At 38.1% G+C, this 14,037-nt stretch overlaps 1 protein-coding gene across 1 annotated transcript; it reads right to left on the bottom strand.

Annotated features, from left to right (window-relative positions):
• Window positions 1–2,353: 2,353 nt before the first annotated feature.
• On the bottom strand, window positions 2,354–2,821 carry LOC108674624 (bud site selection protein 27-like). Its single transcript, XM_018162587.1, has one exon. The coding sequence runs from the start codon at window positions 2,819–2,821 to the stop codon at window positions 2,354–2,356; it is 468 nt and encodes a 155-aa protein (XP_018018076.1).
• Window positions 2,822–14,037: the final 11,216 nt, after the last annotated feature.

Here is a 14,037-nt window from a genome sequence, read left to right as displayed (position 1 = left end):
ATTGTCACATATTGTCATATATTGTCACATATTGTCACATATTGTCACATATTGTCACATATTGTCACATATTGTCACATATTGTCACATATTGTCACATACTGGTATATTTATTGTCATATTGATCAGCATATTGATCACTATATTGATGACTATATTGATCACCATATTCATCACCATATTCATCACCACATTCATCACCATATTCATCACCATATTCATCACCATATTCATCACCACATTCATCACCATATTTATCACCATATTCATCACCATATTCATCACCACATTCATCACCATAATCATCACCATATTCATCACCATATTCATCACCTTATTCATCACCATATTCATCACCATATTCATCACCATATTCATCACCACATTCATCACCATATTTATCACCATATTCATCACCATATTCATCACCACATTCATCACCATAATCATCACCATATTCATCACCATATTCATCACCTTATTCATCACCATATTCATCACCACATTCATCACCACATTCATCACCATATTCATCACCATATTTATCACCATATTCATTACCATATTCATCACCATATTCGTCACCATATTCATCACCATATTCATCACCATATTCATCACCATATTCGTCACCATCCGCTCTCTTCATTTTCTGACGGTTCGCTTTTTCCAATAGTGCATCAGTGTTCTCTCAACACATCACTGTCATCATAACACATCACTGTCATCATAACACATCACTGTCATCATAACACATCACTGTCATCATAACACATCACTGTCATCATAACTCATCACTGTCATTATAACACTTCACTGTCGTCAAAACACAACACTGTCATCATAACACAACACTGTCATAATAACACATCACTGTCATCATACCACATTACAGTCATCATAACACATCACTATCATCATAACACATCACTGTCATCATAACACAACACTGTCGCAATAACACAAAACCTAATTACTATCACATCACATCACCATTCACAAGCACACGCGATCTGTCAATCAATGCACAATATCGTCGAATTTCTTAACAATCGACAAGGTTTTTCCTGTAAAAGCTAAAAACAGCGAGCTACTTTAAATGTTGTTTGTATTAACAAAAGAACAAAGCTAGAAGGCGCCACAACAGCCCCAAACACAACTGCTTCCCTGGAAAAAAATGCGACAAAGCTGGCTGGCTTTGCTTCTACCCTAACAAAATTTAGAGTCGCCCCAGCTTCTGGTAGCCCAAATCAGAAGCTGCCGCGTCTGTAAATTTTCACTGGGTAACAAACGCACCGCGTGACAATTTAGCTCAAAACTCAGGTATTCGGTACAAAGAAAGCATGAGAATAGCACCAAATGAGCAGAGGTGTTCCCGAACATAATGTCCGCTTGCCAACCTCTCCCATCCACCGTGAGGGACTTGAATACGTTTGATTGTTTGAAGCTCTCGAAGTCGGTGAGCACAAAGCGGGGGTTGCTCTAGAATCCGACCGCGATATTCTCTAGATGAGATTCATGATACTGGTTCTCTAGAAGCTCATGAGAACCTCTAAATAAGGAGAATATTTTAATGATGTTTTGAAAATTGAAGACATATTCGTTTTGTTCAGATTGTGTAAAAAAAGCAAGAGTTTCAATGAGCTTGTTGCATTATTTATTACATATAAATTATATGCATATTGATTTCTTAGAGATAATCTAGCATGAATTATTGTAGAGGTACCGTGGAAAGCACTAATCGTGAAAATATTATATATTATCAGAAAATATTTTGCGTTATTTAAAATGTGTAATATTTAAGAACGTCTACTAAATTAACATTATCTGAATTGAAAAAGTTACGGAGGCCATTTGAAAAGTTGAGCTTATTTTCTATTAAATTGTTTACTCCCGTATTCATAGAATGTATGACATTCATCATACATAAATGCATCGTCCATCTATGTTCAGAAAATCACTCCGACTTCACTGGCAAAATGTGAACGGCATTATAATAATAATAAGAGTGATGTAATAATATAATGAATAGTAATTTTGTAATAATAAATGATTATCATGTGATAATAATAATAATCTTACGCTGCCTAAAGCAACATACACACGGCAACATGAATGCACGTTACCTGCACACGGGAACATTAATGCTGGTAACTTATGTATTACATGTTTACATAACATTCATATATATTACATACAGGAACCATATATACTACATTCTCGACCACATTTCTCCGAGTGTCAGACGGCACAGCATCGTTCATAAATCATAATAAAAATACGCGGTAATCCCCTGAAGAGCAGGACCGGTTTTCAGAGACAACACTTCAAAAATGCGAGCCTCGTAAAAACCTTACGCAAGCCACGTGAATAGAACCGAGCTTGACGTGGTGGCATATGCAAATACGGTTCTGTTAGACGGCTGGTTCTCAGACGTGGTGCTGTTGGCCGGCTGGTTCTCAATCGTGGTGCTGTTGGCCGGCTGGTTCTCAAATACGGTTCTGTTGGCCGGTGCCGGCTGGTTCTCAGACATGGTGCTGTTGGCAGGGTGGTTCTCAAACGTGGTGCTGTTGGCCGGCTGGTTCTCAAACATGGTGCTGTTGGCCGGGCGGTTCTCAAACATGGTGCTGTTGACCGGCTGGTTCTCAACCGTGGTGCTGTTGACCGGCTGGTTCTCAACCGTGGTGCTGTTGGCCGGCTGGTTCTCAAACGCGGTGCTGTTGGCCGGGTGGTTCTCAAACGTGGTGCTGTTGGCCGGGTGGTTCTCAAACGTGGTGCTGTTGGCCGGCTGGTCCTCGAACGCTATTCTGATGTCTAACATTCATTAACATGAATGTTAAAAATCGAGACGAAAAATTAAAAAATTTGTGATAAAATTCAAGGGATAGATAAATTTTTAAATTAAATGCATTATCTAATTTTTTAGATGTACAAATGTAAAAAGAAAAACAAATTCAGCTTCCTCAGAATTTCAAATTCTATGTTCAAACTAGAAGTTCCGTGTTGAACTTTGCTTTGAACAAATCTCTCTACAATTGCAGTTCATTATTTAGAAAATCAGTAACAAATCATTATGATATCTTCATGATTATTTATTCCATGATTGACCGAATTAACTAGCATGTAAAGTATGATAAAAATTCATGAAATTTTTATAACATTCACATTATTCACTGAAAGTCGGCTATTCAATGTATGTTGTCTTATATGTTGCATGATGCCTGGTGTTGGTTACAATCTTTTTAATCAATTCTTAAGAATCGTACACTCAATTGATTGGATTATTATGAATTAGTTCTGTTATTAAACGAGTATTTTAAATAAATCATTATTATAATCAAATTTGTATTGTGATTACGTTAGTATTATTAACATCAAATGAGTAACATTATTTACTAAGCCTTATTAAACACAGCCTAATAGGAGGTTCGAAATGAACCCGATACTGTCTAAATTTTTTTTTTATTTTTTTGTCTAAATTGTGACACACTTTCTCACCCACAGCATGAGCTGGAAGCCGACGCATCACTGCAGACTCGCCCTACATGTATATATTTCTCACAAACTGCAACAGGATGACTCACTCAAGCGAAAAAAGTGTGTCGTTATTTAGACGAATTTCAAATCATTTCTATGAGATCTGAATTTTTTATACAATAGTGACGATTTTATCCTAAATTTTAATTACTTGTTTTTTTAGCAATAAAAATTTTAAGAGCTTTTATTACTCGCATGGTTATGAAAAGATCTTGTCGATATTGATCAATAGAAACCTCATTATTATAGCAGGCTGGCGACTAAACTTTATTGGCGACTGCAGGTCCATTACCGATAGTTCATAACTTTCTATTTGTAACCCGCTGAACAATTTTAATTTTAATTAGAATTTTAATTAGAAACTCATCGATACATAAAGTTTGTGCATAGATTTTTACCATTTATGTTTATATAATTTAAGTATATACAAAACCTGAACTAATATAGGAATAAAGACAAGCAAGAGACCGCGTATAATCTCGCCCAAAGGTCATACGGTCCACACAAGCTGATAACCGCCGCATAGGTCGGTAGATCTATTCCGGTCCGTTTTTTTTTTTTTTTTTGTTGGTGATTATTTTCCAATTGACAAATACTTTTCAGATGTTGAATAAATCTAGCTCTAGCTAATTTAAATTAGTAAAGAATGTTTCATTTTTAATAAATCTGTTTTACAGAAAGTGGCGGCGTTCTAGCGTGGCCTGGGGCTGCTATATCCCAAACATTAACAAAGGATACTAAGAAAATCTAAACAAAAAATCGCTCGTGCTTTCCTTCCCATGTTTGTAAATCAGAGCGCATTTAGATGCGGTTTGCGGCCAACAGCATCATGTTTTTTCGGCTCCCTAACTTTTATTTGTCAGAGAGAAGTTACATATTACGCCGAAAGTGTGTAAGCCAAAGAGGAATTTATACTACCGATTGTTTTAAAAGGTGACGCTTTGTTCACATAATAAATCACCAGCACGGGCTTATTGTCTATCGTCTGCGATGCCTTCACCTCAATCGGATTAAGAGGCCCAAAAATGTTTATCGCGATCACATTTCCATGTGATTGTTTTTGCCGTGTGTTTTTTCTGTGGCCTGTAAGCGTGCGACACGTATTTATTTTGAGAGGCAAGTATCTTTCTTGAGAAGCAAGTATCTTTCCTGAGAAGCAAGTATCTTTCCTGAGAGGCAAGTATCTTTCTTGAGAAGCACGTATGTCTCTTAACAGGCAGGTATCTCTACCGGAAGTCACGTATCTCTCTCAATTGGTACGTATCTCTACCAAGAGTTACGTATTTCTGTAAACAATTATTGGTGGTATTGATTCGTATAGTTCATCGCACTAGCATGAGTGTTGGACACCACAGAACAAGTTGTCCCTAACTTAGAGGTAATTTATGACTAAATTGATAGCTTCGTAATTCTTGAACGTTAAATTCATAACTCCTCTACTGCATTAACCGTTTAAGTTTCATTTAAGAGTAAAATTACTCATCACCACCCACATTTGCTCTAGCTATTTTTGTCACTTATACGTATTGCCTCTCTGTATTTCAAATTACTTGAAAGTCGAAACCAATCGAAACCCCGGCCTGGGACTGGGAGTTGGAGAATAAGTGCAGTTTTCTTATTCGTATAGAAAAAAACTTTGGGTGTACATAGTTTGGCTGGTGCATAGTTTGACTGGTGCATAGTTTAGATGGTACATCGGGCATGAATTCTATTAGTTCAGCAGACATGAATTCTATCGGGCATGAGTAATTCATTCTACTTTAAAACTTATCCTAGTTTTTTATCTATAATACTAACGCGACCCATGATCAACTATTCGCTTTAAATTCTATTATATTCACCGCACTGAAAAATAACTTGGCACCAATCCCTGATACCGATGTCATGCAGAATTTTACAAATAAATCAAACGGTATAACAATTGTTGCATTACCAATTGTATTTATATATTCAGGGCAAGGAACTTGGAGGGAAATGAAACGTCTGAAGGTCAGAGTATGTATCATAATGATAACGCTTAGGTGGTGCATGAGAACGTTCACAATCTGGATATGTATCAGTATATTAAATGATGAGGAGAATTTTTTAATTATGCCTCAGTAGATTTGTTAGAATTGTGCCTCATGGTTTGTGCTGGTGATCACAAACACACAACGGATGTTCGTAGGTTAGTGTAGGTGATCACAAACACACAACGGATGTTCGTAGGTTTGTGTAGGTGATCACAAACATACAACGGATGTTCGTAGGTTTGTGTAGGTGATCACAAACATACAACTGATGTTCGTAGTTTGTGTAGGTGATCACAAACATACAACTGATGTTCGTAGGTTTGTGCTGGTGATCACAAACATACAACGGATGTTCGTATGTTTGTGCTGTGATCACAAACACACAACGGATGTTCGTAGGTTAGTGCAGGTGATCACAAACACACAACGGATGTCCGTAGGTTTGTGCTGGTGATCACAAACATACAACGGATGTTCGTATGTTTGTGCTGTGATCACAAACACACAACGGATGTTCGTAGGTTAGTGCTGGTTATTACAAACACACAACGGATGTTCGTAGGTTAGTGCAGGTGATCACAAACATACAACGGATGTTCGTAGGTTAGTGCAGGTGATCACAAACAGACAACGGATGTTCGTAGGTTAGTGCAGGTCATCACAAACATCTATTCGTTGGTAGTAAACAACGGAAGTTGTGTTCGTAGCGCGATTGTATAGCCACACATCGTATACAGGCCATACAAAGGTTCGGATATTCCATTTACTGGCTCTCCTCGAGTCTTAGGAAGGCCGCAGCGATCGAGGCGAGAGCTACAAAAGAAACTCGATTAAGCGAAGCAAGACGCGACAAGATTAATGCGTGCGCGCTTGTCCTGACGACGTCATGTTCTCGAGCACGCATGAATATGCATACGCCATGTTCTCGAGCACGCATGAATATGCATACGCCATGTTCTCGAGCACGCATGAATATGCATACGATCTGTATACATACAAGAGTTGCACGGTAAATATGCATACGCTCTGTGTACATAGAAGAGATATACATTGAATATGCATACGCTGTGTATACTGACAAGAGGTGTACGCTTAATATGCATACGATCTGTATATATACAAGAGGTGTACGCTTAATATGTATGCGCTCTGTATATATACAAGAGGTATACGCTTAATATGTATACGCTGTGTAAATATAATATTGTATGTATACGCAATACGTATACGCTGTGTAAATATAATATTATATGTATACGTAATATGTATACGCTGTATAAATGTACATGAGGTATACGTTTAATATGTATAGCCTCCACTCAGATAATTGAATGTGGCTTTGTCCAAATAGCTATACACCGTGTTACGGTGTTTGTCATTCAGACCCAGTTTGTCCAGGCAAAAGGGCGTATCAGTGCTACGTCCACTCAATGCTCATGCCGTGGGTAAGCAAGTGTGTCACAATTTAGACCATATGACCCATTAATTTTCGTGTGTGTACACGACCTGCATTAAGTGTACCTCTCCTCAACGTAGGCCTCCGCAGCGTAGGCCTCCCTCAGAATTTGAATAGGTTTAAATAGGTTTGCTGATGCACAAACATTCAGTAAAATTTAATTTATTCAGTAAAATTTAATTTGAATAGGTTTAAATAGGTTTGCTGATGCACAAAACAATGTATACGGTTAAGCGACCGTTAACCTGTAGCCCTGGCTTGTTATTCGTTGATAATTTTTTATTGGTGCCATGAAGAATAATTGCGATTTTAATAGTTTAATGAATTTTATAAATATTATAAGTGTTGTAGGTGTTATAAATGTTATAAGTGTTGTGGATGTTATAAGTGTTATAGATGTAATATAAGTTTTTTTCTAATCAAATTGACACATCACAGTTTTTCACAGAAAGTTTTGTGTCATGTGGGACTAATTGCCACTAATTAAGAAGATGACGATTATTATTCAATTCCTAATTAGTGTACATATTTTATATTAATTAAATATATGAATATATATATTTAAATTCCTACATTCTGATACATGAAAGTTATATTTATAGGAAACGAGTGAGCCAGAGCGCTCTTTCATAGCTAAGTAGCAACATTGAATAAATAGCAGTTTTTGATAATTTGACACAAAAACAGAATTTTAAATATCATTCCTTTATCAGCGGATGAGCTTACTTTTAATTTTAAATATTTCTTGATGTCCTAATTTCAAATATTTTAAATTTATTTCCTGTTGTAGTTTCTCGTGACGATCCAAACTTCACTTTGAATTATGCTGTTTTCCGACGCAATCATTATGTAAATTATTTATATATAAGCCAATAGATATTATTTGTATATAAAGCAATAAACCTTCAGTCCTGCATCGTCGTCATCAGTAAAAGGTGGTTATCTTAAAATTCAAGTCCACGGCTATAAGATAAAAATTTTCAAGTTATACACTCTTATCACACATTGATTAGTCGTGATACAGTCGTGATCTTATCATTTTTTTCTTATCTTTCTTTCTTTCACTTTTGAATAAATTATCTAATCTGAAAAGCGGACACAATCTCGGTTTCGAGTATTGCTCTTTATTCGCAAGTGCGGGCAATTCTGTGGGTAATTTTTTGGTAAGCGCTATTACCGCAAATATTATCCTTTATGCTACGTGGCCTAAACAGCCGAACGATTGTTTCCAATATAAAATTAAAGCAGGTAATATATGAAAGATTTTAATTTGCTCGGCTAAAATGAATGAAAATTTATGTAATTTCGTTTCTTGATTCAGAAGTGAAGCAGAAAAAAATTATTCTTAATTCGTCGTGAAAATAACTGTTATGTACAACGTCGATCAACCAGCGGGTTATCAGCTACCTGGTTTGAATTCAACTTAGCCGGTCAGTCAGTCAAAAATTGATACTGAAAAGAATTATTAAACTATTTAGGTCTAATGATTACACTAACGAATACTGAAAAAAATCATCTACAAAATTGCGTCTTCGTCATATACTTTGAATCATTTCGGTTTTAAATCATTCAGTCTTATCAATAATCTTAATTTTCAATATCATTTTCCGATGGCGAAACATAGAATTTTTTAATTAAAAATATCATGTCCCTCAGAGCCAAGAAAATTCTTGCCCGAAGATTTCTATTTCCCCAGCGCAGGTTGAAATTTATGAGGCTTAGTTTAGTTGATTCGTGCGGGTTAATTTTGTTGATTCATAAAAGTTAATTTAGTTGATTCGTGTGGGTTAATTTAGTTGATTCATAAAGGTTAATTTTGTTGATTCATGAGGCTTAATTTAGTTGATTCATGAGGCTTAATTTAGTTGATTCGTGTGGGTTAATTTAGTTGAATCATGTGGGTTAAAATAGTTGATTCACGAAGCTTAATTTAGTCGATTCGTGTGGGTTAACTTAGTTGAATATTGTGGGTTAATTTAGTTTTGTGGGTTTAGTTCTAGCTGGGATTAAAAAATCGGTGTTAGCTGGCGTCATGCAGGCGAGGGCTGAGAAACATAATTAAAGTTTCTTTTGTGTGGCCGTAGACGGTAGCGGCCAATTGACTGGCTCAATGCTGGCGGTAGCGGCCAATTGATCGCTCGATTATGTGCCACAAATAGCCGCTGTCAACATCTCTCTGGGCGATCCAAATAGTGCGTTCGAAATAACGCGTTTCACACGTTGCTTTTTTAATCGTTTTGTAAATTGAAAGAGGAATTTCTCCTCGGCCACCTCTGTGATAAAGTCATTTTAGAAATCAAATTACACGCGGCTTTTTTCGATGGCTTCAGTGGCGTGGTGTTGCAGTGGTGTTTTAGGTGACCCACGAGGCTTTTTACGTTGAAATAACGTAGAAATGACGTTGAAATGACGTAGAAATATCGTTTAAATAACGTAGATAGAACGTTCAAATAACGTTGAAATAACGTAGCAATGACGTAGAAATAACGTAGTAATATCGTTTAAATAATCTAGAAAGAAAGTACAAATCACGTTGAAATAATGTAAAAATGACGTTGAAATGACGTAGAAATGATGTAAAAATATCGTTTAAACAACGCAGAAAGAACGTACAAATATCCTTAAAATGACGTAGAAATGGCATTGTAATAACGTATAAATAACGTAGAATAAACTTTTTCCAACGAAGTCAACTCGCAATCCAAGCTATTGCCACCCAATTTGCGTGGAGAGGAGGCTGTACTGCTCGATGGTTCAAATGTCCAGCACTGCGGTTGGGATCAGTTACTTATATTAATTCAATGGTTATTGCATGTACATTGTACGATTCTTGATAGTTGATAAAAATGTGATCCTAAATTATTTATTTAGGATTGCCCAAATTTGAATAATAATTTCTATTAAAACTAACCTATCTTGAATGAATAGATGAGTAATTATTGAATTTTATATTAAAATAAATCAACTGATAAAATCTCAAATCTTAGTCTTTAATTAAGTGGTAAGGCGTTCCCAATTTCAAACATAGTATTAAAAAAGTAACTTATATAAGTAATCGTAAAGGCCATTCCAATTGCACAAATTGTTTCAAAAATATGGTCATAATTTAAATATTCATTATTTAATATGTATGATAGAGCAAGTATGAACAAATCACTCTAATAATTTTGACCTAAATTGTAAAATTTTAAATCTTAAACAAAATCAAGCGTCGTTTTCACCCAAAAGGGAAATTCTCTCTGATCGTGTACAGAAAAAACGACGCTAGAAAATTAATTAGTTTGGCAATTTTTTCTCTTTCCTGCAAATAAGTTATTTTTATTTGGTAGCATAATTTATAATAGTTATACTATTTTTGAACGCAAAGAGTCACTAACCTCCATAAGATAGACACAAAATTTGCACGATTGCGAGCCACTGCCACTTAACGGCCACTACATGATAGCAGCCACTGTATTATGGTGGACACTGTATAGTGACGGCTACCACAAAGTAACGGCTATGCATGATGGTAGCCACTACATGATAGCAGCCACTGTATTATGGTGGACACTGTATAGTGACGGCTACCACAAAGTAACGGCTATGCGTGATGGCAGTCATTGCATGATGGCAGCCACGCATGATGGCAGCCACTGCACGATGGCAGCCACTGCATGATGGCAGCCACTACATGATGGCAGCCACTGCATGATGGCAGCATCTGCATGATGGCAGCCACTGCATGATGGCAGCCACTGCATGATGGCAGCCACTGCATGATGGCAGCCACTGCATGATGGCAGCCACTGCATGATGGCAGCCACTACATGATGGCAGCCACTACATGATGGCAGCCACTACATGATTATTAGTTGTCAAATTAGTTTACAAATTAGTACAAATTATTAGTTGTCACTTGCAATCGAAGATAATTTAAGTGATATAATAACTGGGCCCTGGACACAAGCGTCTTCAAACACTGGAAAATATTTTGAAAACTTTTGTCAATGTCTGCAAATAGGCGGGAGTATTCCTCGCAAGTACGCAGAATTATTTGTAACATTTCTAGACATAGTTTCTCGATGCTTCAGAAGATCCGAAAGACCGAATTTCCATCAATTTCCGAATTTCCATCAATGAATTAAAATTAAACTAAAATTCATAAACCAAAATGAAATGTGTCAGAAATATCAATATCAATAACTGCATACACCAGCAGAGTATATAACAACAACAACAACATTATCACTAAGAGACATCAGATACCGGCAGCAGTAACAACAACAATATCACGACGCAGAGATCACATAACGGCTTGTAACAACAACAATAACACGACACAGAGACATCAGATAACGGCTTGTATCAATAACAATAACACGACACAGAGACATCAGATAACGGCTAGCAGTAACAACAATATCACGACACAGAGACATCAGATAACTGCTTGCAGAAACAACAATATCACGATAAAGAGACATCAGATAACGGCAGCAGTAACAACAATATCACGACACAGAGACATCAGATAACGGCTAGCAGTAACAACAATATCACGACACAGAGACATCAGATAACGGCTAGCAACAACAACAATATCACGACACAGAGACACCATGCTGATAACGTCTTACCTTGCCATCGCATGGGCAGAGAACTGTCTCTGGAAGAGCTATGTCTCTGGATGGCCCCCGACATAAATCATGTACGAATTTCTTAGAAGACTCCGCGGGGTCTCTGAAGTCTTTATTCCCATTAAAAGAGCTCCATAGGCGCGCCATTGAGACCTACTAACTCACTCCTTTGTCGTCTTTATGTGTGATCGAGACAACGGCTTCTAGAGACTCGATGGTCTCGGCATCTCGAGACCTCGCTGATCTCAGCATCTCGAGACCTCGTTGGTCTCGGCATCTCGAGACCTCGTTGGTCTCGGCATCCCGAGACCTCGCTGATCTCGGCATCCCGAGACCTTGCTGGTCTCGGCATCTCGAGACAACGCTGGTCTCGGCAGCCCGAGACCTCGCTGGTCTCGGCATCTCGAGACCTCGCTGGTCTCGGCATCCCGAGACCTAGCTGGTCTCGGTATCTCGAGACCTCGCTGGTCTCGGCATCTCGAGACCTTGCTGGTCTCGGCATCTCGAGACCTCGCTGGTCTCGGCATCTCGAGACCTCGCTGGTCTCGGCATCTCGAGACCTAGCTGGTCTCGGCATCTCGAGACCTCGCTGGTCTCGGCATCTCGAGACCTCGCTGGTCTCGGCATCTCGAGACCTAGCTGGTCTCGGCATCTCGAGACCCCGCTGATCTCGATGTCTCGAGAACCTCTTAGAGAACTTGGAATTATGCAGGGAATATCTATGAAAGATCAACGGCTGCAAAATAATCGCTTATGATAATATTTTTTAAAAGACCGCTCAAGCAAACATCGTTTTGCACTTGAGCTTTCAATTATTTTACTTGAAGGATTTTAAAAAAGTGAAAAAATATCAGTCGAAAAGCAAGCACATTTTGCACGCAAGGCTGGTAACTCATACATTACCAGTTCTGCTGTATGAGATCCTTACATGATACGGGACCTCCTTACATGATACGACACCTCGTTACATGATACGGGACCTCCTTACATGATACGGGACCTCCTTACATGATACGGGACCTCGTTACATGATACGGGACAACGTTACATGATACGGGACCTCGTTACATGATACGGGACCTCCTTACATGATACAGGACCTCGCTACATGATACGGGACCGACAAAGCAGCGGTCTGGTGTCGGTTTTGTCTGAAGATGGCGACGCGAGATCTTTATTGCGGCGCGAACACCGCGATTGTGTCTTCGCGGCGCCTGAATTTATGTTTGTCTTGTCGAGAGATGGAGATGGTGGAGATGGGGAGGAGGAGGTGAAGGGAGGGGGAAGTGATGGAGAAAGAGAAGAGGAGGAGAAGGGTAAAAAGGAGAAGAGGTGAAGGGAAGGGGGAAGTGATGGTGAAAGAGAAGAGAAAGAGATGGATAAAGAGAAGAGGAGGTGAAAGGGAGGAAGAAGTGGCGGGGAAAGGGAAGAGAAAGAGATGGATAAATAAAAGAGGAGGTGAAGGGGAGGGAGAAAGGATGAGAAAGAGAAGAGAAAGCGATGGATAACGAAAAAGAGGAGGTAAAGGGGAGGGGGAAGGAATGGAGAAAGTGATGGATAAAGAGAAGAAGAGGAAGTAGAGCGGAAGGGAACAGCGTAGACATTATAAAGTAATGCGAGCGTAGTGAACACCGGCCAAATATCTATAGTTTTTTAGCCATTGAAAATTTCCCTTTTATTGATTTTATTAAAATTCAACGTATTTTCAATTGCTCCTTCGATCTGAGCACTTTAGAAATATATCTATAGATATATTTCCAAAGTGCTGCTTTGAGCTTCAGAATTTAATTACCTATCGTTATTATTGCGGAACCCCAAATAAAGTGCCTTATACATTTTCATTAATTGAGATTGAAAAGTTTTCACTTTAAAGTTGAATTTAAGCGTTCGTATATATTCCGATTATATCCTTGAAATTTTTAAATGTTATTTTTGATATCCAAGTGCATGCGATAGTGCGTGATTTTGATTAACCAAAGAAATGCCTGCACGTTATCCTGCAAATCCATAAAATAAGTTCCCAACGTTGACGGATGAACCAAACGTCCGACTTTTGGTTCACTTGGTTCATTTGGCTCACGGTTCTGCACCTCAATGGTTTTTTTACTTCAGTAAATGCGATATGTTCTCTTCACAACTGATGTCCTTAAATAAATTACAAATAATCAACAAACGCTTGTCCCAGCCAAGGTTTTAGAAACGCTGAACAGTTAACAAACTAATGGTGAAACTGTGGAGCATGAATCTACTCACAAGTGCCTGAATCTATTTACTAGTGCCTGGATCTACTTACTAGTGCCTGGATCTACTTAATAGTGCCTGGATCTACTTACTAGTGCCTGGATCTACTTAATAGTGCCTGGATCTACTTACTAGTGCCAGAATCTACTTACCAGTGCCTGGATCTACTTAC

This window comes from Hyalella azteca, unplaced genomic scaffold (genome assembly GCF_000764305.2).
Source record: "Hyalella azteca isolate HAZT.00-mixed unplaced genomic scaffold, Hazt_2.0.2 contig7830, whole genome shotgun sequence".
In the NCBI taxonomy this organism is placed as follows: Eukaryota; Metazoa; Arthropoda; class Malacostraca; order Amphipoda; family Hyalellidae; genus Hyalella; species Hyalella azteca.
This window is presented reverse-complemented; position numbering and strand designations above follow the sequence as displayed.